Genomic DNA, 27,404 nt, shown 5'->3' on the forward strand with positions numbered 1-27,404 from the left:
AGCTACTATACAGTTTATTACTTTTGGTTTAATTAAATATGTAAATAAAATTTAAAGGCCTTATTCCTGGCATATATTTTATGAACAACAATGTCAATATATGAAATTTGTATAAGCAGCATTTTTAAAACGAGGTACAGCTGAGAAGTGTACTGTTGGTATATAAAAGATAAACCAGCGTGAAGACAATTTTCTTTGTCTTTTAAACTAATATTCTGCAAATCAACTTTTTAAAGGATAGTTGCTATAGAGGCTGTGTTATCTGGGGATTTCAGGAAAGAGGAGACTTGCAAAAGCCAAAGTTACCACATACTCACTGTATGAGCAAGTCTTCATGTTTCAAAAGCCTCAGTTATTTCTTATGGAAAACTATGCAACTATAACAATCCTGACAGAAATCAAAGCATAGTTTCCTAAACTGAACTGCAAAACTATAACTGGTCAGATATATTTAGCAAAGGAAAAAAAAAGGGGGGGGGGATTGCTTGGCGGAATATGGGACTAAATAAGGTAGGAAAAAAGGGAGTTTTGTCTTTTTTTACTGAATCCAGATCATGCAGGCTTAGAATTCACATGTTGCGTTTCAGGGACCCTTTGTAGTTACTATTCGCATCGTGATGATATTGCAGCATTTYTTCCTTCAGTGTAACAGTGGGAATAAAAGGTACAGCTTAGAATGCAGGACAGCCAYGCAGAATTTCAGTGAACCGCTCTCCCCTTTCAACTGGCACTGGAGGTAGCCTCTTTTGCTGGCACAAGATGAAGGCAAAACAGGGTCAGAAAAGCTATGCTGAGGTCATTTGCAATTTTCTCTACACTACAAAAATGTTTTTTAGCYGGCTGCACAATGTTTGTATGGAGAGCAATTATTGCTGCACCTTTGTTCTGTTACAGGCTAAATTCTCTCTTACTGAAAAAAAAAATCATTTTGTGTAATTGCTAACCGCTTTTCCATGTTCTTTATAAAGGTGTGAAATAGAGCAAAATGGTAACTAGGATCTCAGGATGATCTTGTCACTTATCCGAAGAGAAATGAAGAACATGTCAGTTGCCTTTGGAAGTACACTAAAATCRACAGAAAATCGGGAAACGGGCTGTTGCTTCAAAACTAAAAATGCGCCAGGCACCCAAAACTGCCCGCTCTCYGGAAGGGGAAGGGCGGATCGGCTCCGCACGTGGCGGCGAGGCCTCCGGACACGGAGGCTGCATCAGTGAAATTGAGCAGAGGAGCGCAGCAAGCGTCTGCCCCACACAGCAGGCCCCAGCAAGCAGCGTCAGACACGCAGGGAGGCAGGTTCGTTACAGAGCACGGCCCCCGTTTCCGCTCCGCGCTGTTTCCCTTCGAGCAAGGGCACCCGCTCGCAGCCCTCCTCACGAGATCCAGCCGCAGCTCTTCTGCCCGGCCCCAGCAACCGYGTGCTCCGACGCACCGGTCACGCAGGCGGACAAGGCAGACCTAACAGCAAACGGTCGTCTCGCAGAAATCCGCTCGCTTTTCAAATTCTACCTCGTTTACTTTAAAGATATAGTGAATTCGAATCCAATGTGGGTGCAGGTCAAAAAATTTGGTGAGACGTCTACCTTTCAGTATTTCAAATAAGAAAAATATATACTTCAAATCTGTTSATTATTCCAGCTATGTTTTCCTCATGCTTGAGGACTGTAGGGAGTGAASTGAGTCTCTTACATYAATTTCAGGTGTTTTTAGGRAAAAATTTATGGAAGGATTCCTAGCCAACCTTTGAACTCCACTTGCCTGACAGTGAGTGACTGTGTATATTTAATACTTTTTTGTATTCCCTTTCAAGTTGTTAGACAGGGAGGAATGCATACTTGATCTTCCTTACGCCAGTCTTGAAAGATTAGTTATGTTTACCACTTTTGACACCTTTTAGTAGTGAAAAGAAGGATGGCTGGTCTTTTCCTTTCATTTTAGCAGATTCTGAAAGGGACAGGGGAAAGAGAGAGAAAGAGGATGTGCGTGTGCCTGCATGCCCACAGGCACACACGTATCCACGAGCACAAACGTGACTACAGCTGGTTGGGGAACACCACTTCACTTGCATCCGGGCTATTCCCGGATTTTCCTTTTCGTTATTGCTGTACTCCACAGACTGTATAGAGACCTGTCTCTTTTATTTTTACTGTATAAATAATGCAAAAAAGGTGGGTTTTTCTTTTTTTTTTACTAGTTTGTGAGTAACAGATACACTCATATAGCTTAAAGATGTTGACTGAAATAAAGTTACAAGAAAGCTTTTGGTGTGATGTATTCAAGAGATAACACTGAAACTCTGGTACGCAAATAACTTGGCTGCATTATTTATATAATTTTCTTTCTGATTTTATAATTGTCTTAATTTTATCACAGCTCTTACACTCTAGTGATCTAACAGTTGTACTGGGAGATGCTTGGTAAGTAAAATAACTCCTCACTATTCCAACGCAGGCAAGGTACTAGTGATGACTTGAGATGACAGCTCCTGTATTCATTATGGATAACAGGCCTGCAAGTGATTACCTGATAACAACCTTGACTTAATGATAACAGAAAACAGAACTTATCCTACCAAATTTCCTGTGGCATTAAAGAAGCCTTTATAAAAGCACACAACCAATGCATCTCTCTACTCGTAAGCATCTCTCTCATTCAAGGTGCTTCTTGGAGGGTCCAAGATCAGGTCCTCAGTCTGCAGAAGAGCAGATCAACAATTGCTTTCAGCCCCTTGCTGAAGGAGGACACTGTCTGTATGCAGTCAAGCAGAAAAAAATCACTCRGTTTAGAAGTGTCAGTCCTGCCTTGTTGAGTATGAAAATAATCTTGGGGCAAGTATTTAGACTGAGGTTCAACGATGGAGTACCACAACGAGTGCTTTCAGCCAGTGCCTGCATCAGCCCTGACCTCCTGATATGCGAAGGGTTGGACTAATCAGGGTTCTCTGACCATATTTTTTAAAAATAGTTGTTTTTGCAGTAACATAGGGTTTCAGTTCCCCCACTAACACAAGAATACAAAAAGAATGGGAAATAAATAACAGCTAAAGACAAAATGGAAAAAAAGATATCCTATTATATGAAAAAGGTGAGGATAGATTGAGAAGTCACCATAAAATCACTGTGATAGCATTTAATCTGGCAGTCTTTTGAAATGAATTTGTAATTACTGTCAATCTTTCTCTTTCTTCTCTTTACAAGACAGATATTTCAAAAGCATTTAGTGAGTTTAGGTGTTGATCTTAAGGCACTTTAACCAAATCCAAGCCAAACCTCTGCCTTGTGCAAATCAGAATAYTTCCAAATGTCTAAAGTCAAACACCTGTGAAAAAGATGCCCAAGTAACAGCAGTCTTTTTCTAAATATATGTCTTATTTTTGGCAGTTTAGAGCAGCTATGTTGACACAAAATGTATTACTTTTTCCTTGATGAAACTATAAGGGGGACTTCAGACTTAATATTCAGTTTGTACAAAGCTAAAGCAAGACCGAAAAGAAAGAAATGATGTCTTCCCTTCTTAGCTTGAAAATGATGAATATCTTAATATATAATAGATTTGTGAGCTCACAGATGGAGCTGGATGTACTAACTACAGGTGTGACCACTTATTTTCATTACAAGACCTTGTTCTCAGCTGCTTGTCATTCTGCCAAATATTAACAAACTGTGCTGAAATCTTCCACGACAGGTGTCACCTTCAGCCTAYTTTTTGAAGGACAATTTCTGCTACATTCTTTACACAGAGGCAGTTTTCTTGTGGGRAAAAAAAAACTGTCATATAGCTAAAGACTTTATAACAGTCTACGCTGAAATGAGAGGTGAGTTAATATTACACAGTGATCTTAATTCTGGAATGTTTTAAGTTTTGAGTGAAACAAAATAGACTGAAGTGTTTTAAAGAGGTATTTTTAATGTCATGATTAATTATTTTAGATTTTCCTTTGTCCAAAGTAGAGTTGGATTTATTTTTGGAGGACTTTAATGGGCCTTCCCAAATGATAATATGGAATTAGACTCATACCACCTCTTAAGGTGAACTTCAACTGTGATGATTGTTATATCACAAACATGTTTTTTTCTTAATTTAATAAAATCCTTTTCACTTTAAATTACTTACATGCACTGATGTGGTTCTTTTTTAGGAATTCTGTTTTTAAATTATTAAAAATTTTTAACTAACACCCAAGTGGAAAACCAAAGAGAATTATAAGAGATAAGTAGTTGTTTGAAAATAAGTATTTCAGCTTTCAGTTGTTGACGTAAGAAGAGCAAAGGGCATAATTTACTAGTATTCTGTTCTAGAAAAAACCATAAAGCTGCTGGAACATGCAGTTAATTGCTCTCTCCCTCTACCCTTCACAGATCACTACACAAACACATCACTGTCTTACAGACATACAGAACAAGATACTCCCTTCTACTGTTCTCATTTTTCACCATTCTCTCTAGATCACYCTGTGTTTTTGAAACATTTATTTASCATGGAGAATATTTAATTCACAGATATTTAAGATAAGAAGTATCTTTTGGCTGTTATGCATCAAAAATTTGAAGGTTTCACCTTGAACGGGACATTCTTAATTACTTTTTAAGGAAAACTCATCAAAATCTGTCTGTCCTTTATGGGACTGATGATATTCCAAAGCTGGACACTTCCTTTGTTCCCAAATGAAACAAAATCAGTTTACCTTCAGCAAAAAAAAGCTGGTGCCCTATCTCCTTAGGAAAAATACCTATCATATATAGTGAGCATACTCAACTAAATCCCATTTCAAGTCTGTAACAGGTACCGGAGCCCCCACACACATATATGCCTTCAGTGCTTACTTCTGAAACAACACATGCATATCTATTTACCACCACCTCTCAAGTATATAGGGTCACTTACTTATTTGGAGAAAGAGTATACACGTACAAATACATCTGTSTCTCAACTACTTATATGAAGACTGTGATGGTTATATGCCAGACACTCAGCATCATCCTTCATTTTTTTCTCTTCTATTTTTTTTCCTCACTACTGGATAACAATCACAATGAGATGTAAGAATGAGGCAATGCTGACCTCTGTCAATGATACATTTTAGAGTACTTCAGTTTTAGATGGTTCAGGCAGAATTGATAGTAGCAATTAGAACCAAAACACAGCAGAAAATCGGAACAAAACCCATCAGCTTCTGCAAAGTTTAAATCACAGAAAATAGCAGCAAGCCTGCTTGGGACTGTGGTCTTAACCAATGTGATAGGTTTGAATACACAGACAGTTAAAGCCGTACTTGACATAACTAGATTCTGTTTAATTTTTTTTTTTTTTTAAAAAAAAAAAGCGCATAATTGCAGCAGACCCAAGCAGCAGCAGCCGGGCAGCCAGCAGTGACATTCCATGCCGGTACGAAACAGTAGCCTTATTTAACACTCACTTTCCCAGGAAGTCCCACACAAACCCCCCTACGTGTTGCGGTGCAGGGACAGACACCTGGCAGGGAGGGTGCAGTTTGCGGGAGGCGTGCTTTCTGAGAAAAGGCACAGTCAAACAAACAAACAAACACACAAACAAACCAAAACCAAAAAGACCAAACACCCATATGTACCAAACAAAACAGAACTCATGGACGCAAAACAGGACAACAAAAACAGAGAGAAAGAGTGAGGAAGGAAACGAAAGACAGCATGAGAAGTTACAGACACAGAGGAGGTTGTGGAAGGCCAGTACAAAAAGCAAACAGTTAGTTAAAAGAAAGTGAATAGTCAGACATTACAACACCCTCTACAACACTACAATCARGAGACAGAAACAAAACTGGTCGAGCTGTTCACCCATAGAGGAAGTGTGGATTTAGAGCCCATCTCCCCATAAGAAAAAGCAAAATCCTACCCACAGAGAATATAAATTCATGGGCTGGTGCCTTAAATTTGATATTGACTCTAGAGCATTTTTCAAATTTTTGCATAGCATGCACTGTATTTAATACGTGACTTTTGGATATCTTTCCTCCCATTCACAGTTGAAGAACAACCCCCCTCAACTAGAAAATTGCAATAGTTACTAAAGAGCGAAAGCATTTCCCTCTTTATTTTAATGAGAACCGAAGGCAGTTTTGCCATCTTTGAAAAGGTCTCAGACAGTAATCTTCTGCTTTTCATGTTCTCCTCCCATCCTTTCACCTTCTCTATTTACCTGTACATAATTCCCCAAAACGTGGCTCATTTCTTCTCTTCTATGGATGAAGCCATGTTATTATTTCTCTTCTCCTCATGACATACGGTCTACTTGTCATTTAAAACTAGTATGAGGAAAAACTCCAAGTGGAGATTCTTTCTCTTTTCCCTTTTTCATTAACACATTTCACCTCCGAATGTGACTTACTTTTTTTCTCATCTTGCTCTACATGTTAGAATAAGTCTGTAATAGACGCAGCTATATTCACTCTTGCTTGTTTACAAATGGTTCTGCAAGCACCAAGTTTCTTTTCTGTACAGAGGAGTTTGATCAGCTGTAGAAGCACCAGAGGGTAGGATAATTTCCAGCTCACCCTACATGGACCACAGTTTAGGAAGGGCTTTTAAAAGGTAAAACTATCCAATCTTTTCAGGAAACCTGACTGTAGCGCTAGAATGTCCATATGTAACATTTCTAGATATATCAGTTCAGCATGAAAGAATGCTGTATAATCAAGCACAGTAGASAAAACCAGAACCAATCTATATGTTTCATAGGCATTTTAAAACCTCTGCTCGTGTATAAAAACTCATGAAGAAGACAAAAGCTTTCAAAGAACGGGAGGGTATGGGAGCAGTTGAAAACAACTAAGACCAAATCGAAAGTTCAGTAACTATTCAGAAAATCAGAAGTTGTTAGTCAAAATCTCACCTTAGAGTATCTGGTCTTAAAATCTTTTTTTTTCAGTGTTGTGATTATGTTACAGTTCCACCTGAAAAACCATGTCAGGAATTGATACTTTTCTAATTCATGACACTCATGCTGTTCATTTTAGATCCCTAGCCCTATAAGATCTTTTCCATCCCTGTTTACGGGGCTTAGAGAACGTGAATGTTCTTAGATCTTCATTCCTTGTTTTACATGGCTGCAGGCAGTCCCACGATCACAAAAGTAATCTTTTCTTTGACATAGCTGAAACAATATAGAAAGCTAGTATACTAGAATTCCATCTATTCAAATTACTAGGAATAAAAGAAGAAATACTCTATTCAATCTCAATACTGGCAGAAAAGAGAGCAAGCTAAAAAGAGAAGTGTGTCACTTATTTTTATTTTTTTCATAAGAGCAAAGATCAGATGGAAAGAAGGAATGGGTAGCAGTGAATAGCTAAAGCATTCCAAGAAATTGTTATGGAACTATCTCCAGTCATTTCTGGGTTTTATGCTTTCATTGACATAGCAAGAATGTGATCTGTGACTGTTAAATAGCAAGAAACTACCACTGTAACACGAAAAACTTAATAATTGCTTCGTATGTCTCTGGAATTGCATCTTTTCAAAGTAAAGAAAGTTGCTATGTAAGTCCTTGAAGGCTAGGTGCCAACGCTTTTACCTCTAAGAGAGATGAAGGCCCAGCCTCATTTCTCTTCTTTTTTATTTTTGTTTTGTAAACTATAAACTCTTTTGATTATAGGTTTCTATGTGTGTTCATTCAGTGCTTGATGCTGCAGGTCCCAAACTTGATTAAGAAGGCTAATGTAATAAAAAATCAGACTAGTAGCAAAAATTTGCATAAAATAAAATTTTCTTCCTGTCATTCCAACCTCCTCTAGGGATTAGGTTGTGAAGAAAAATGACTATTTCCAACTTGCTTTTCCTAAACAGGTAATTACTCTTGCACATAAAAAAAAAAAAACAAAGCACTAAGAACATATTTCCTCCTCACACAGTATTTCTATTAGAAGTTTTCATCTTATTCCCCGAGCCCTAGTCAGCTTACATGCCTTAGCATGGTTACAGAGTGAACTCTATGCCTGAGATGGGCACCTATATGCAATCTGTAAAAACACGCTGAAAAATATGTTTTCTGGAATAGCTATTTACTTTCCTCATGTCTAAACTTAAATGTATCTAGTCTATCAACCTATTGTTTAGTTGCTCTGCTGAATACAGAATGTATTAAAGGACTGAAAGTTTTATCATTTAGAAACATTGAGAACACAGATAAAAATGACATATCCTCAGTTTTGGGTGTTCAAGTTTGTATCATAGATGTAGAGAATTTTGGTTAAGTAGAACAATAAAGAAAATTGACAGGATGCCGTTTACAATCACAAGGAGAAAAAAAACTTAGCTGACGTGTTGAACTGTTCCAGAGCAGTGTCACCTTCAAGGAAACAAGAATGCATCCTACCAAATGATATGGCTGGGTAAAGTCATTTAATCCAGTGGGCTSATCACAGTATAATTAATTGCTCTGATTTTAGTTAGCACATTCAGAGTCTTCTTCCCAGAGGATTTATCATTAGGCTCTCCTTGCACAGGATGAAGGAAGAGAAATGTGAAGGCATACAGCAGAGGCAGAAGAAAGGAATAAGAAGAGGTACCTGACCATTCCAGTTAATTCTTTCTCTGAACATAGTAAAAACAGAAAGGCAGATTCCTAAGGGTAGACTCAGTATTAGCAAAACTTTTCGGAAAAATATATTTCAAATCATTCAGAGCAGCCCATAATTTGATTATCATCAAGCCAATGAACAGTTACCACTGCCATCATGAAGAACCTGAAATGTCCTTTACTCCCATAATTTTCCAAACACTAAAATGCAATGCAGTTAAACGGTGATAGGCTAAAAATTAGAAAGACTATTCTGGCAGAAGGCAAATGGAAATTACCACATTTCTATTTTGTTGTTCCAAGCCAGTGATTCTATTTAGTGAATGGTACCACAAACACAAAAATCTGCAARTAATTCTACTTAGAAACTCCCCTCTGGCACATAGCAAGGTTGGAAAATGACAGAACACAAAATCTGTTTCAAGGCTTTCCCAAGATCTGTTAGGACTGTGATACATATGATGTAGAWTCATAATAAACTATCATTTTTGTTCATGAAATTAATGCCTAAAAAGCATATCAGGGCATCTTGGCTCCAACAGAAAGCTAATAGAAAATGTTAAAAAGTACTGAATCATTTGGTTTGCATGAAAGCAAATCTATTTATTCAGCTTTAAACAAGCTGAAGTTTACCTGTGTCTCTACAAGCACAAAGAGTTTCAATGCCATTTTTCAGATGAACCTGTTTAACCAATATTCCAAGCTTTTAAAAGTCATTTTCTCTGCTTGGTTTTTGGAGAATCATACGTCAGGAGTGTATTAAATTGAACAACCAAATTGTTTTCCAAACATACTAACAGTGCTGGCAACTTTTCCTACCATCTCCATTCCCTTACAGCTCCTTCTACCCATCTAGCTCTATTCACATCAGCCCTGTTTTTGGGCAGCCAGGTAAAGAAAGCACATAGTACAGCATCTTTACACTTACAAATACAAAATAAAAGGACTGAAGTAGAAAAACTCTAAACAGATTTTCCAAAAATAGCCACTCCAAGGTTTCYGAGAGAAGAAAACTGGAATAATTTATCTTTAACTTTGGTCAGCTATTTTGCTCCTCTAGTAAATATACAACATTCTCACCTCTCCAGTTCTGCTATCTTCTTATCCTTATCATTCTTCTCATTTTCCATCTCTTTCAAGATTTCTAAAAGACGATCCACTTCAGCTTGAGCCTTGCTAGATTCTTCCCTGTATCGAGCTACSTCTCTTTCCAGCTGTTGCATACGATCGCTCAGCTCTGGGCTGGCCCTAGCCTCCAGTGCTGCCTCATGAGCCTGTAAAGAAAAAAGTTCAAGAAAAACACTCCATTCACATAYACATATTTTACAGATGCTATGAAACACTGTCTACCTAAATTCTATTTCAAAATGGCAAAATTAATTATTAAACAGAAATAAACATACTGTGTACAAGCTACCTTTAAGTATGGGTGAATACTTTCTAGAAAAAGGAAAATTCAGAAGTAGATTAAAAAAAAAACATTCACTTAAAAAAAAAAAANAAAAAAAAAAAAAAAACCTGAAAGTGACTTTTTGATCTGAAACAGAAGAGGTCCTAGAATATCAAATAAGTTAATCTTCCTTAAAACAAAGGCAAAGTGTGAGGTGGGTGTGAAAGTTCCTAAAATAAACCTCTAATGCAATCAGAGATGAGACTGGAGAATATGTAGTTAGTTATCCGTGATATTTTTAACCTAGATAATCCAGAAAAATGAACCAGAGTTYAGTAACTTTCAATAACTAAATCAGCACACTAAGTGTCATAATTGTACAGAATGTGCTTATGCATTGAAATCTGTACTAGTTATCTAAAGTATTTAGATTACAGCTAATATGAGTACGGCTATCTACTGAAATCATCTTTGCCCTGCCATCACGTCTGTGAAAATCAGGTTAGGGGGACAAGAAGCATCCCAGGATTGAGGATAAAATGACTCCAGTGAATAGCCAGTTTTTAGTTTCAAATGATCTGTTTTGTTGTAAAAATCACTTATTTATTAGTAAAATGAATTAAAGAGTTCCTAAGCATAGTAAAGACAAAGAGAAGGTGATACTTATGCTGGAGTTTAAACCGATAGACAGTGGATTAGCTTTTCAGGATCCCAAATAAGTTCTCAGTTTTTAAGAGGGGAAATGGACAAATGTCACCTTCATGGGGTATTTTCACTTCACTCTTCTACTCTTGCATCTTGAACTAATCTTTGATATTAGTTAAAGCAGTTTTGAAACTGCTCAAATTTGCTTCAGTGGATGGCAGATTTAGGGGAGCTATTCTGTCAACCAAGACTGCCTGTGATCTCAAGGTCTTTCTCTTCTCTGGAACAAACCTAGGACAGAATATAAAGCCATTGATTTTTTCCCCTTTGTGCATCTGTGGAAGGTTCTTTCACAAGCTGCCAATATTCAGCTCCAAAGCGCAGTAAGTCTAAATCCAGTCGTTTAGAATTCTGTTACTGTTAAGGTAATCGGGCACAAGGGTAGTAGCATAAACCTCGGGGATATAGCTTGCTGCTGCCAAAAATCCCAATAATGGCAAAAATACACTTGGAGAAAGCTGCTTAGGTTTTCAGCAAAATGAGACTGGAGGAAAGTACAAGTTCATTGACCCAAACATTTTACCTTAAAACCTCTTGACTTTACTTAACTCCATTAAAATCAAGGCCATATTCTAGTGAAATCCTATATAACTCTAAGCAGAATATTCTCGGATGGAAGGATCCCCTTTTTTTACTTGGTTGATGGCATTAGATTCACCTGGGCTGCCTCAAGGCTGGAATGCTTCAAATTTTAGGACCCTGGTCCTGCCATAGCCTGTCCAAGGATCTATCCTAAGTTGTTCTGTTTTTTTGGAAACAGCCTGCACAGTAGTTTATCCTAGAATGAAACGCCAGACAACAGCACRTCTCCCAGGCAGTATATTTAGCAGGTGTGCTCAACAGCTACACATCCTAGAAGAACAGGACCTGAAGCAGGGGGTTTAGGGGGTCTTGAAAGAATCTCCACTTATAAGCGACTTTCACGTCAAATCTCCCAGGTCCACTGTCACTGAGCACTAACTGTGAAAATCCTGCTTCTCAGTCTGTAACCAAGATTCAGTTCCAAGTGCTGCCCCGGTGAGCCTGGAAACTCTGAGAACCCATTTGGAGTTAGGGAGGGTCTTGACTGCACCACAAGCACTTTGAATTGTAAGTGCTTGGAAAAGGTAAGGCAAGCAGGAATCCCCAGAAGGTGCGACCAAGATGATGCAGATTCTGGGAGGCCATAGCAGTAATGAGACTGACAAGCGTGTCAGGTCCACCGAGCAGCTGTAGGGATCTGGGAACATATTTTGCTTTGGAAAGAGTGTTGCTGGGTGTTCCCAAAATACYGGAATTTCCAGTCTGCAGGAAATTTAAAGTATTTCATTTCATTTCCTTTTCAACCATACCTAAACTTCAAACAAAAACTCCACCCTGCTCTCCCAAATGCTGTTTTGCTGGAACTGGAAATGCCATTTTGGGGGGGCAGCTTCATCTATAAGTAACRTCTCTTAAGAGACAGGGTGGACAGTTAAGTTTTGTTTTCACCAGAGGCACAGCCTGAATTCTTCTGACTTCTCCTGTACTGAAATGTTTGAAACATTTCGAATTGTTTTAACAAATACTCCTCCAGACACTTTAAAGTCATCCAAAATACATAATCAGATAATCAAGAAACTATTTTAAAAAATGCAAAGCTAGGCTGTTAGCTTGGATTACTGAGCTCTCTAATTCTAAGTTATAAAATCCAATGCAATTCTACTGTCAAGACAGTCCTGATTTATATTGCCCTGTGCTAATAAAAGCATCTCCACAACAACCCAAGAGACACTACTGAGAGGAGGAAATCAATTTTCTTTTTTAGAAAATTAGCCAGCAAGTCAGTGCGTCTGGTTCTTATAGAACGAAAGGCCTATTTACGTGACATAAACTATTAGTTAAGACACATAACACATGTTATTTGTATAAAACGCACGTAAGTATGGATACTTTTACCTAACACAAAGAGAATGTTGCATGATATGGTGCAAACTGGAGACCACTTCCTGAGCTGTGAATTACTGACTGAGTGACTTTGGTCCATTTTGTGGGTTATGTACAAAATATGTGTTACATGACCATATCTAAAATCCTACTGGATTCATTTGTTCTATAGGAGAGAAAACCAGTGCATTTAGAGGTTTCCCACAAACTCTCATGAAGATTTGGAACAAATGAAATTGGCTACTTTCACTATGTAACTGTGAGAAATAACTCAGCATTTTCTTTTTTTTTACAGGAAAAAAGGTTAAACACAAACAATGAATTCTTATATGTGAAAGCACACACAATTCTCTCCATCCTCCACTCCCCCAAATAAAGGTAGACAAATTCCAAAAGGAGCAAGTAATTTCATTTTCAAGACAGAATGGACATATAAAGTGACAAATGCACTAAAGGTAGTTTTTTTTGGCTGTACTAAGAAACCATAAGAAGTACATTTTGATAGGCCTAGATATCAAGCCTGACTGAGATAGTACTCCTAAATCTGCAACCTCTTGAAACATTTATAAGCAAATAGGGAAATTTATGATAAAAAACAAATATATTGGAAAAAGCAACTTGCTTAGAGTGGAAAAAAAAAACACTGGACCTTCTTCTCTAGTTTCACACAAGATGTAAATAAGAGATGGTATGTCTACACAGGCCACTGAGGTTACTCAATTAGAAGATACTTTAAACAATGTAACTACTACTAGCCCTGCTATTACCTCCTCATGTCTGTTTCAGTATGGAGTCAAACAGGTGAATTTAAGCTACTTTCAAGAGTGTTTTGAACTTACATGTTTGAATCTACATTGAAATGCATAAGAAATGTACGTGTTTCAGCTAGAAGACAGCAGCTTCTTCTCATTAAAGCTCATCTGACCRCTATTACTGTTTTCCTGTATAAATGTAATTCTAAATTCAAAGTGGTTCAGGACTGAGAATAATTTAGGGTTACTACTCTGGATTTGCTTTCAAAGTCCTCACTGTGATTATTAACTAAGAGCTGGTTTAATAGCTTTCTGCTTTTCTGCCCTTAGCCACCATTTCCCATCTGGCATGTGGTAAGTGATTGGGTGAGTGCTTCAGGTACCTGAAGAATAAAAGAAAGTGATTGTTCATCAAATAAATGCACTACGGCTTCTGTTGCTTCCACACAAAATCAGCTGACAAAGCCAACGTCTACAACTACAACAAAGATAACCAAGGTTTCACAGAAATAGGTTCTATTTACAGATGGAGAATAAGGGAAGAGATTAAAAAGAATTTCRCAATTTGATATTTCTTGTGCCAAAAAAGCTCTTTACAAAGAGGAAAGGCGATCTTAYACAGCTTTAAGTGTGTCAGAGGTGGGGAAGAGTAAAATAGCACAAATCTAATTAAAAAACAGTATCTAAAATGTGAATAAAAATCTCAAATATTAAGACTAGGATTCCAAATCAACATTCCTAGAAAGTTAACTAAATCAAACAGCAAATAATTCATGGTAAACACTTTCTACTTTTACCTATGAATTGAGACACTAATTCAGTTTAACATTTCACATACAAATGCTGCCAAGAACTTTTGGCCATGAAGTAGAAGTTCCCAAGAATACAAAATCCCTTTTTAATCCATCCTACCCCCATCCTACCCTGYGCCTCACATCTCCTAAAACTAGCAAATGCACACATAAATGCAAGAATATATTTGTGTTTTTTATTCCAAGACACAAACATATTTGACTATTTTAYCATTTATTCAAATGACAAAACATTTGCATTGTCTTATACCTTATCTTTGTTAGATCCAACAAAATGATACATTTTTAAGTCTGTATAGTATAAGTTTGGTTATAAACAACCAGACTTGCTCCTCTTTCAGTTCCAATGCTCTAAACAATATGTCTTGTAACATCCTTTCAAGAAGTCCGCATTGGAATGTAAGAGTCTCAGTGGATTCTCAGACATACTATGTACCAGAAAAAAACTTAAATCTGTCACAGAGTTGTTCATTATCTTATACTTAACAAAACCTTCTAAATCCCTTCCAGGAAATGTATAGTTTTTGTTAACTTGATTGCAAATTTTTGGTACTGAACAAGCAAGAATTTGGTTGGAATCATTTAAGAAAAGTCAAAATGAGAGGAAAATATCTCAGGASAACCCACTACAGCAAAAAATGATCTGTTAAGAAAAATACTCCTGTTTAAACATTAGTAATCTGCAATATAAAAAGTATACAAAGACAGGCAGGAAATGTCCACATTAGGGTTGTCTTTGCAAGTGCGCTTCAGCACCCTTCTGCCTCTTCTCAGTCAGTCTGTAGTCAATGTAACCACATACTGCTTTTTAAAATTTTATTTTAATTTTACAGAAACTGTGCTCTATTCAATGCACAGAAGGAATTTACTCAAGTAATTAAGAGGCAGTCAATACTGATTTTTTGTATTCAGCATAAAGCTCTGTGCCTTATTTACTCTAAACTATACAAACTCTGCTCTGAAAAACATTTTTTTTTTCCTATGATCTTTCCTACCATGCTGACTATTATTGTAAGCTATTTATTTGCAAACAATAGTTAATTTCATTTCATAACATCATCAGTGGGAAATGATGATACATTATCTTATTGTGCAGGTGACAAACTGAGATGCCAAAAGATCATGCTATGACATTACTTGCCTTACTCAATACTTTCCAACTCTCAGAAAAAATAATTTATTAATTAAACATGGCTGAATTTCTCCAGACAACAATCTTCTGCCTTAAATACTTCTTGCTCCTTCTTGGATCATTTTTCACACAATACACAAAATTGCAAGAGTCTTGCAGATAGTAACTTAGTTATGAAATACTATAATGATCACCTCACAACATGAAAATGAGYGAGGCCATGTGATGTAGCATACATAACTTCCATTTTGCCATTTCCTGCCTTTTAGTAGGAATGTTACCTTAGGGTAACAAAACGAATGTTACCTTCAGTCTTATGGGAGGGGTAGAGTTGTTATGTAGCATTTTCTAGGAATAAGAAAACGGCATTTAGGGGAAAAAAAMCACCCAGACTTCCCGTTACATAAGATGCTGTTGACACTGTCATGGACCAYCACCAGGACTGGAACTTTTAGAGCCACCACACAGCCTCTGCCCAGACAGCTAACAGCACGCAGTACTTGCACCTCATGCTCTACGGTGGCTATACCATAATGCTGAACCAAACATATACCTCCTTCCCAGATTTAYATTTTCTGAGCTCAAAATAATGCTGAGACTCAGAAATTTGAGTTCACTATAAATTGTGCAGACAATATGCTCTCCTGGGCACAGATTCTTCTGCCTACTTGCAGCAAGTACAGTCCTTTTGTGTGATACCTGTCCCACTCCTTCAATCTAAATTTATCAATGTTATTCAGCCAGCTTGAAATTTTTAGCCAAGATTTTATCCAAGAAGATTCCACAYCCTTTTCCTACAGCTTTAGTTCAGGTTTGGGGTACTTTTTTTTGTGTGTGTGTGTGTGTAGTCAGTTCTATCCACCGACACCTCTGGCCCTACACCTTTCGTCTATATGGCACCCCCAACTCATACCATGTCCTTCCAGAGTCCCAGTTCACTACAGTTTTCATGGTAATCCTATCTACTCATTCTCCCACCAATATCCAATCTGTTTTTCTCTTCCAAATGCCTAACTTTCAGTACCGGCTTCCAATCCTAACAAATTATTTGTCCTAATTTATTCTGCACACTGAGATGCTAAATCTTGCTTCTGCTGTATTTGTATCAAGCAGCTGYTTGGAACCAGCCTGGTGTTTGGTGAATAGTGACTGTGCATTCCCGCGGTGCAGGTGGAATCACTGGGAAATGTCACTGCTAAATCTACGATACCTCTGCTGAGCACATGTAAATAGAAAAAGTGCTTAAYGGTTAGCCAGTTTAGGTAGATTTAAACGAGGACATCAGAAGTCTCTGGTACAAGGACCATTTTTTTTCATAAAACATTACCATTGTGAAAAAAGGAAAAGAACATTTTTTCATACTTCATTCTCGAAAACTGCGGCTCAGAAAAAGTACAAAGTTCAAAAAGACACAAAACCAAACAAAATCTCAGCTTGAAGCAAACACCATGTGTAATTTCAATTAAAAAGGTTAAAAGGTTTTGCAAAAYCATAAACAACTGATAAAAGAAGCTATGTAATAGGATACACTAAACAACTTTAATAATAGATTGTACTAGTAGCTTAACCAATGGGACAGGAAGCTGACAATTTATTTAAGGAGATCTATTAATTTTCTGGAAAAGTCTTGAGCATCTGCTTTTCACACCTGAACAAACAATACTTCGGGGGAAAAAATATTCTGTCATGAAATACTAAATAAGGAAATCTTTCAAATGCCTTATCCACTAATCTTACATCCTTTAAGAAAGTTTTTTATTCATTTTCTAATCTTTGTGCTCCAAATACCTTACAATATTTAGTAATTTATTAATAACAGTTTTTAACATATAACAAACATTTCTGACATGCAGTGTAGGAGTTTTCACATACTAATTAACAATTTTTATTCCCAACAGTCCTTCCTAAATACTTTTCCCTATGGCACACACATACACCCACCCCTCTTTTCCCAAATCCAGTCACGCAACAGCTTTTTATCATCTGCTCCATTAAAATAATTTTAAATATAGGATGTCACGAAAACTGAAACTAATAAAGGCACCAGGAATTCTCTGACCTCCTAACAATTATTGTGAAGCTAGACAGCTACTTTTACCCTAAACATTGTTAAAAATAACACAGATACCAGCCTTCTGAAAGTTCTGCAACACGGTTTTGTATACATGCAGTCACAAAAGAAATCTCGGATGTAAAACATCTTAGATTAAGAAATTCATTATGTCAAGATATCCTAACACAAACACTCTTTGAAAGGAGTGCTCTTTGACATCGAGCAGAAGGCTGGTCACAGAATCCAAAATTAAACTGACATTGTACCAATGATCTCAACGGATATACAAGTTGTTAAGCAATCTTTTACTTGCTCTAACTTTATTATTATTTCTAATGTGCTGCTGCACATAGTGCTACAGAGTGCTTTCACACAAGAAGCCAGATTGGCGTGGAAAGTCTACTGCAGTCTTGCTCTGCCAATACATGGGCAATGGAGGTGAAAGACAAGCTGCAGGATGTCCTGAGCAACTGTGGCAAAGGGAAACAAAAACACAGGCACAGTGTTAAGCTGTCCAAATAAAAATGAAGTTAGTCTAACACAACCAAAAAGTAAAAGCATCTCAGAAGGTTTTTTTTTTCAGCATGACTGATCAGATGTATACTAGAGTACTTTGTACCCTTACCATCCATACCTACTACAGAAGTAATTCACTAACATACTCTGTGTTAGCCCAAGTACATAAAAAGCACAGGTGAACACACATGCAACACACGTAATTACATGGGGTTGGCAATAGCCTCTCAGTTTACCAGAGAACTTACTAGCTTGGATGAATGGCTCAATAAAACTTCAGGGTGCTAAAGGGAGAAAAAAGATAGGAAAAGAAGGGGAGAATTGGGGATAGGAACAGTGTGAGAGAGAAAAAAAAAAAGATGTAACAACAAAATTTAAAAATAGCTGCAACAGTAAGTTACTAAGACGACAGAACCTTAGTTTGTGGGTTTTTTAGGACTTATTACGAAAAGCTTTTGAAACAAGAAAAGTATGGAGAGTTACCACAGGGCAAATTCTAAACTTAATCTTGATTTCTTATAATAACAGTTTTTGTCCAGGCCTCACATAATATAGTTCTGTGTTCAGGTTTACAGATGACAAACATGATGAGTAGAACTCTTATTTCTAGTGCTTCACTTACATCAATTACAAGACAGCTAAATGGTTTAGGAAACTATCTGAAAAATTGACATAATATTGAATACCGTTGCTGGATTTTTACTTTTATTTTTAATAGACATTCATGTTAACAAAAACAAAAGCAGCAGAGCCTGCACTAGAGAAACTGAGACAAATCCTAGGAAACATACAATTTGAATCAACACTTCATTCACGCACTTCTTCTTGTCCCTTGAAAGATGTTACCCTCCTTAACTTGAAGGAACAACACCACAGCACAAGAAAAGCCTATGAGGGAGTCTATTGAATCTAGAGGTATATTCCTGGTGGCGAATCACTGTTAACATTCTCTGCTAGAAAGTCCCTAGAACTGCACCAAGTGGAAATCTGTTAAAATACTGTCTTGGATTTTTTCTTTTCTCTAACCTTGATCCCTTTAAAATAAGCAAAATAGATATAGGGAGAAAAATATACACTGGAAACAAAGAAAAAAAATCTGCTCATCTTTGCTGGAATGTATTCTGTTATTACTAGGTCTTGCCCATATTAAAAAAACAAAAATACATTGACTGGGAAAGACAAGAGGCAGAAAAAGCTAGGAATAGAACATCCTGGAGAAGAAAGAATGAGAAGTAAAACATTATCACTAGAAAAATGTTGTGTTAACATAAAAGTTTGAAAAAAAAGTTTCCTTAAAAAAGAAAAAAATCACAGAAAAATAATCCTAAGAGAAGTCTTTGGAGAGAACTCCCTGTGCTTGACTGTACATTTTGAAACTTTAGTGATTCCATCTCAGCAAAAAGGCAGGTTGTGTGAGGCAGCACAACAGACCATGTAAACTCAGCAGGGATTCATGGCTTTCTTCTTGGATTCTGAATCTCCTGTAGTAYCTTCTCTCACAGGGTGCTGACAATTAAGCACAGAGTACAGGAGAGTGGAACAAGTTGAACATTAAAAACATAGGTTTGCCGTATATCATTATTAAAAAACAAATAAAACAGAAAAAAAAACAATAAATACAAAAAATGCACTTTTATTAGCTAAATATGGATCAAATCCACACACAGATCACCATAAAATATTTATTAGTAAGAAAAGGAACAGTAACCAAGAGAACTGGACATCTAGAATCAGATATTGGAGACTGAAGACATGGAAAGAAAAATATCATYATCATCATCTCAGTACCACTGCACTCCACTTGGCTAATACTTTTTACAGAAGCAGTGRAGAGGTGCAGTGCTCATGAGTTCTCAAAGGCTCAATGTTTCAAGATTAGCAAAGGGATTTTCCAAGGACTGCCCAAATCTTTCTTATCTAATGGTTTAACAGTACTCTGATTCAGCTTCTTGTGTCAGGATCTTAATGGCTTTGGTGTTTAGATTTAACTGAAAGTACTCAAATTGTTCAGTGGAAATAGAGGAAAGGAAAACACAATGGATGTTAGGCACACCTCTATTCAAACTGCAAGGGCAATAACCTGAAAGGAAAACTTCTTGTAATTTGTTGCTAAGAGTTTCACAAAAGAGTCCTTCCTTCACATAAGTACCTCATGCAAAACAGCACTAAGCTAAAGCAATAAAACTTAAAATAATAAACTATATAAACTATAATACAGCTATGATAGTTATTTGCAAGAATTAATGATGCAGATGTGTGAAATGGTGTTTAGAAGATTTAAATAGGAGCTCGATTACCTATCACATATAATTGTTTAAAAAATGACAGAAGAAACTCATCCACCTTGAAAATGTCAAATTGCTTGAACAGCTATCTGCAATRCATTGAAAGAGGGAAACTCTCTGAAAAATACACTTCCCTACTTTTCCATAAACAATGAACTACACTGGCAAATTAAAAATAAACTGGAAAGAGGCTTTTAAAGAAATATCCAAGCATATTTGTGAGTTAAAACATATTCAAGTGGTTGTTAGTGATATTTTCTTGAGTACCTAGGAGTGACTGTGATGTGGTTCTAGAAATCAAGGAGGAKCAGTGATACAAGCGGGCTCTTTTGAACAGCTGTGGAAAGAAAGTCCCAGCTAACTACGAGAAAGTATATCTCAGTCCTGCAGTTCGAATTCCCTTGTAAACTTTCTAACATCATTCTGGACCGACTTATTAATACCAAAAAAATCTTTCCCTTGAATGGAAAGAATGCAGTAGCCCAACATCACAGGATTTTTAAAAAAGGAGTAAGTTATAGGTGATTTGGTGTCACTACAATTTGAGACAGTAGATTAGAGTATCCACATAGGAAACAACTGCCCAAATGTTCTAGTATGTAATAATGCCTGAAGTCGAGGAGGATGATGATGAGAAATCCAGCGTATCACTGAAGGGCTGTACACAGGCAATAGTAGGTTATCAATTTTCTTTGCTTGTAGAACTGAAACCATCCTAACTGAAAGAGATTAGATGGTTTCTTTGGATGTGAAGATAAGAATGTATTTGTCTTTACAATACAATGAATTTCTATTTCCAAATCAAGAATACAGTTATTTGTGCAATAGCTGTTGTGAATAGTTAAGAATGTACTTTACATTTAGCTGTTTTCCTATTTTACGCCTCAGGAAAAGGATCACAGGAGAATAATTAGTTGTCTTAATTACTTCCTGAAACAAAGARAATAAACTATAAAAACATACAGTCTTATGAAGTGGCTCAGGTTCCTTATGTTCCTGCATATCAGCAATTAAGAACAATCCTCTCTAAAACGGAATGAGCATAGGTAGGTCTAAAGGAATTATTATGAAGAGCTGTCATTACAGTGCAAATCAACCGCATCTTCATCTTCTAACTAGCAGTGCTTCACCAGATTTYGGTCAACCTCCACATTCTTTCATGCTGTTGAAATGCTCACTGGATATAGTGAGACAGTCATCTCTGGGGATGCAGTGACAAGCAGTATATTCACAAYCATTAAATGTATAATCATTAATCATTCCCTAAATAATGTAATTTCCATAACTGTGTTTTCATATTTGAACTTTGATATGTGCTCTCCTAGTCAGTACTGTTTTTGTAAAAGTAGTAAAGGTCTCCATTGCATCTGTGTCTACAAAATTTATACTATTATCCAATTGCTACAATAATCACTGGCAAATCTTAGCTATGACTTATTCCTCAAATCATTATCAAAAATACACTGTCAAAGGGTGAAACTGCAATTCATGACACCTAGAATTCAAAATGAAAAGGTCCTTCAGGACTTCTGAAATACTCACCCACTCTGTGGTACACTGAAAACAGCCCGTTAAAAGTGTACAACTCTATTCTTCCACTATGCATTTTGCTGGATAACAAAATGGTGTTTATTTGGTATAATAGAACCAAAAGAATGCCAAACATGGGTCTAGAGCATATGGAGTTTCACTCACATAGAATTCTCAAGTGCCTTAACATCCACTTTGCAYCCACACAATAAAAATGCTAAAAAGCTCTTAATTATTGCCTCATTATTATTGCCTTGATTTATTCTCAAATTCAACTGAGGTACTAGGAGAGTTCCAGACTGGAACACAGGCACTCCTCCTTTTCATGGCTAAATGTAAAGAAATAGCTAGGACTCCATAAACAAAAAGTTAAATTTCTCTAAATATTGTGTACTGCATTTTACATTTTTTATAAGTAAAATTGTCATCACTATTTTGGTGCTTCTCTACTACTTGGTATTTTAAGTTAAAATAAAATYTGTACTCCTCTAAACAGTGCAATATAAGGACTACTCACATCTAAAATAAATAAAGCTTCAGTTCAAATAAATTAGCTTGCCTGTAAATAACGTATTATTCTGCTATATTCAAACTCAAATAAAACGTGTTAGCTGTGATTGGCAGCAAGAGTAAAACAAAAGACTACATAGTTCATCAGTGAGCTACATTTGTTTTTATGCATTTCCTTGTGCCAATTATGCATCTAAATTTATCACATTAACACCTACATGCATTGACAACTGATGCTTGTGAAATGTTTAGCTAATAAATTTTTGGCTTGTATACCAGTTCAATGGCACGTTTATTGCTGGGTATAGTACTGAAGCAGACTAAGTCTGTAATTCTTATCACCTATTAAGAAAAAACGTAGTCAGTACCACTGCCATTGTATGTGAACAAAATTCAAAACTAGCACCAGTATCAGAAAGTTGCTTTCTGACAGGATTAGGTTATAGCAAGTTTTGAATGGAAAAACTTCAGAGTACTTTGCTAATACACAATTTACAGAACTCAAGCTCCAGAACTACAGTCTTGTGCATRAACATATCCAGTTTGTCTAACACTGCTTACTTACACTACACATGTAATTATGAAGAAAGATTACCTTTTTCAGTTGAGTTTCCATTTTCAAACATTCTTCCTTTTTCTGCTCTAATGCAATTTCCAGTGTCTTAAGTCTTGAATCTTTCTTCAGTCCTGATGAAGCTAGAGTTGAGGCGTGTTCCTTCAGATCCAGTAGTGACGTCTGAAACAAAAGRCATAAAATAACTGTTACAAGAAAATATTCTTTACAAGCAGTAGCCGGTTTCATTTTTGTCTGTTTTCTCCCATCCCTTCACATTAAAACAAGGTACTTTGTTGGAATGTTCACCAGATGTTCATGGAGCTGACTTAAGACAGCTTGATTTAACTCAGATTTAAGGATTAAAACAGAACTTTGTCTAAGTCCACTTTAAAATCATTTTTAAACATGAAAGATTCTGTAAAATGGTGCTTCAGTATAGTCAGTCATGTTTAAATAAAATTATTTTAATTATATGTATTTAGCAGATTTGGCCACTGTATCTAAAACTGTGAGTATTCAAAGTTTTTCTGTATACAGCTGCTATGGAGTGAAAGTGATTCATACGATCTATCACCAATAGTCTTCTCAGCTTCTTGTTTCACAAAGCATTTTTGTGTTAAGATTCTTTCCTGCCAGATGTTGACTTCCACGTAAGAAAAAATCTTAGCAGTTGCTAGGTGCAATTTTCTCATATTGCTTTAAATTGATTGAGTTTTGAAATAAGATTGTTAATTTGAATTTTATAATTCCAAGAGGGGAACACAGAACATTTATATTTCTGTGATAAAATTAGGTTAATTTATCTAGTCAGTAGGCATTACCACCGATAGCCCACTTAAATTTTGACTCTTCAGAGTCAAAAGAGGTAGTAATACTGTTTGCATAAAGGAAGAAACATTATCTGTGCATTTTCTGTGCCTGCAGCTTTGCTCTACCTCTGTCCTTTCCTCCTTATATTCACAAAGGAACAGGCTTGTTCTTTACCTTCAGTTGGATATACGCATTGCTCCAGTAAATGCTATTGTTGATGACTGATCATTCACTAGTATGATTAAACTGAAGCAAATAATAGGACTCTGTGCTATCCATGAAAAAATGGTTCTGAAACATTTATGTTTGAAAAATCCCCAAACAGTGTATTTCACTAGATAAACTTGCTGAAGGACCGTTACCATGAAGGAACAATTTGCTTCATCTGAAATATTTATATATAAATATATACATATATATATATATATATATATATATATAGCAAACAATTCTAATACAACAGACTCATTCTGTTGCTCTTAACCTCTTTCTCTGTGAGATCTCCTTGTAAAATGCTGACTTTCTCTTTCAAGTCCTTAATATCTTTTTTGTAGTTGTCGATCTCTTCCTGTTTTTCTCGTTCATCTCTGTCTCGTTGCTCCTTCAGACGCTCAATGGTCCTTTCCTGACAAAAGAAAATATTCTGTAAAAAAATTCTCCCCAGTTAGTTCAGCTTTTGAGTATCACTTGTTACACACAGTAGAGGATGAGTGCAAGATATGACCATTTTGTTTTCTTTACTGTTGTACAGCAGCTTCTCCAGGAGGAGGAGAACTGTCTTGAAAAAAAACCTATGGATTCATTTTTAAGATGTATCAGGCTGTTTGTTACCACAGTCATCTTATGTTGGAATGTTCACAGTGCTGCCGCAGTGTAATGTAATTTTTCTAGTTCTGGCAATCAAAATTCACTTAAAAATCCTAGACCAGTATATAATACACATTGCTTCTTTACTTATTTAAGCTTTAAGTTTTTTAAGCTTTTTGCAAAATGTCCAGGTAAGTCTGTATCCTGAGACCGAAATACAGCTGCATCAGGCTGTTTATGTTGATTCAGTATTGCGAACTAAAATCTAGTTTGAAATAAMAAAACTTTAAAAATAAATYCATCATTAAAATAACTGAGGAAAAAAGWTTAAACTGAAATGAGACATTGGCCCGATCTTTTTTTTTTTTTAAAGAAAAAATGCAGAAGAMTGCACAGCTGAAACATCCTGCACCCCACAGCAGTACCAAAAATGCATCACACAAAGAGACAGCAGTGTGAGCAGGACTCCAAGAATACGAATGTAACAAGGAGCATTATCATCTCCCCTGCAAAATCATGGGAAGTCGCTAACGACAAGAGCATTAGCTTGGGGCTCAGCTCTACCTCTCGCCTTACTTTAAACTGCACCGCCGGCTGATTACATGGGATGGGAACACAGGTCGCCACTCAGAATATCCTCCACTGCCCTCTAGCGAGGGCTCAGCTCCCTCAGCAACAGGCTCTCCTCACCTGGCAGACACAAGCAGTATCACTGCCACATCGCCCGAGAGAATTTTTTTTATGCAGAGTTCAAGAAACATATGGATAAGCTGACTTTAGGGAGGCTATAAATAGAAGGACCTTTAGAAGTAAGGAACTTYCTACTTTTCGTACTCACTTTTTCTGCAAGGGCTTCTTCCAGCGTGGTCAAGGCAGTGTCTGTGTTTGTGGTGTCAGCTTGCAGGGATTTCACTCGATCCTTCAAACTGCTCATCTGCTTCTCCTTGTCTCTTAACTGTTCTTGAAGATTTTCAATCTTAAAGACAGGTGAATTTTAAGAAAAAAATTACGAAAGCGGCTTAGCAGTATACTAAACTCAGGAATACACACTTCAAAATGTTCTTAAAGTGAGGAAACTAAGCAAGGGCTTAGTTCCATAAGCCTATATCAAAACAATAAGCAACGCAACCAAAAATACTGATTATTAAGAAGCATCAGCAACCTTTTCAAAAATTAGGAAAGACTTCAGAGCAAGAAACTCTAAATAATGTTTACACAAACAATATAAACTGGGTATTACACATAATTTCTCAGGATGTTGTGTACTGGGTGATTAAAGGAAATAATTAGCTTTGAAATTAAGGAAAAACTGTTGACGTAATAACAATACGATGGCAAAAATCTGAGAAAACATTACTTAGATAAAAGACGCACTTGATAATTAAGAAGTTGTGGAAAAGACTAAGTTTCTTCTTAGATACTGTCACATTCTTTACTGTATTTGTATGTTGCTTTTTGTCTTGTATGATGGTTTGCTAAGCAGTGAACGAGAACACAACATCATTCCTCAGGCAGAAAATATCTTGGCCTTATTCTTCTGCAGATTCAGAACTCATAAATTATTAGAATTCTAAATATATCTCTTGACAGACCAAAAATTTTTCTTCAAATAAGAAAACCCAATAGCAAAGCTAAGGCCATTTTATGCATGCACATACACCACAAGAAGCAAACACACATTGGCACATTAACTCTACCATAACCCCTCAAATCCAAAATTTTCAGTGAAGGATTAGACTGAGTACAGATTTCTGAGCTGCCTCCCTTTTGCTGTTGTTGCTGACAATTTCTTTTCACGTCAGCAAATGTACATCAGACACAGCAGAAAGCCACGTGGTGTGTAAGGTGCCCATCTCCATCTCCAAAACACTTGTAGCAACATCTTTCAAAGAAATTTATCTAACGTGACAACCCCAAAGGCTATCTAGTCCAGCATTCAGTAAATTAAATGTAAGCATTACTAGTCTGCCCTTTTGGCTCACCAGTCTTTCTGSGAGCTCATGAATCATACACAGCTCAATTTCTCCATGTAAGAAAACTAAGCAACTCCTGTAAATGGCTGAGTGCAAGTGTTTGCACTTAAGGCACTCAGACAAGTGAAAATGAGCTGCTACCAGCACTTAACAGCAATTAGCAGCTCCTTGCTTAGTGGAAATACAGCAACCACTCCCCACTTTTTACTCTCCAGCCCTGGAACAACGGAGCTGCTGGGAACACAGAGCAAATGGCTACTTACAGCCATCGACTACCATGTTGCCACCTGTACTAAAACCACTCCTGGACGGTGGTTTTAGAAGAAGGTCTACATCAACAATGATAAACTTAGAAGCTTGTGCAGGAGAGGTCCAATGTTTAACCACAAAAGCTGGTAGATTTGTTACAAGTGGAAGCCAGGAAAAAGACAGCAAGAAGGCCCTAATTCCAGGACACCCTTGCTAAAGCTCCTTTGTAAACCACGGCCACTGAAGGAGCCTCCTGGTATATTTTTCTCTGTATCATTTTATTTATTTCTATTATGCAAGTATGTGTGAACTTATGATCCAGCTTTGTACACAATCTATGTATTAGTGACAGCACAAGAATTACATACAGTTTTTTCCTTTTTTAGGTATGTGCTGAAATTGGCTTTGGCTTATCTTCTTCATTAATTTCTCTTAAAAAAAAAGTATTAGGCTTCTGAGCTATGCTTAAAGTTTAAATTTAAGCACAACACAAATGACACTATAAAACTGTAAAGAGCATGCAAAAGCATTACAAGTGTCATCTAATGTGACCCATATAGAGGTGTATCATAACACTGAAAACCCCTATTTCTTTATACACTCCTATCTATTATTTAACGCCTTGCTAGCATATGCTTGCAGCACGTGGAGCTAAAAGTTACCAGCCTCCGAGAGAACATTAATCGTTCTGAATGAGAAGTCCTTGCGGTGCCGACACATGCAGAAACTGAGCTAGGTAACATCCCCAAGAGTAGCCTACATGGCTGCTCTTGACCTTATAAGCTTTCAGAGTGTCGTCAGCTGTCTAGACAGACTGGCTGTTTAGATAGCCAACCATGAAAATATACTACAAAGAAGTGCGAGCTAT

At 36.8% G+C, this 27,404-nt stretch overlaps 1 protein-coding gene across 2 annotated transcripts in view; it reads right to left on the reverse strand.

The window, feature by feature from the left end:
* The window catches only part of ERC1 (ELKS/RAB6-interacting/CAST family member 1), a 292,972-nt gene that overhangs the window by 167,931 nt on the left and 97,637 nt on the right, over positions 1-27,404 (reverse strand). For both annotated transcript variants that reach the window (XM_085324014.1, XM_085324013.1), the window contains 4 exons: positions 25,153-25,290; positions 23,992-24,132; positions 22,737-22,877; positions 9,632-9,825 (listed from right to left, as the gene is read on the reverse strand). In XM_085324014.1, coding sequence (XP_085180140.1) covers positions 9,632-9,825; positions 22,737-22,877; positions 23,992-24,132; positions 25,153-25,290 — 614 coding nt within the window. The remainder of the gene's footprint in view (positions 1-9,631; positions 9,826-22,736; positions 22,878-23,991; positions 24,133-25,152; positions 25,291-27,404) is intronic.

This window comes from Rhea americana, unplaced genomic scaffold, assembly GCF_003343005.1.
Source record: "Rhea americana isolate MKP2758 unplaced genomic scaffold, rheAme1 scaffold_9, whole genome shotgun sequence".
NCBI classification, from domain to species: Eukaryota; Metazoa; Chordata; class Aves; order Rheiformes; family Rheidae; genus Rhea; species Rhea americana.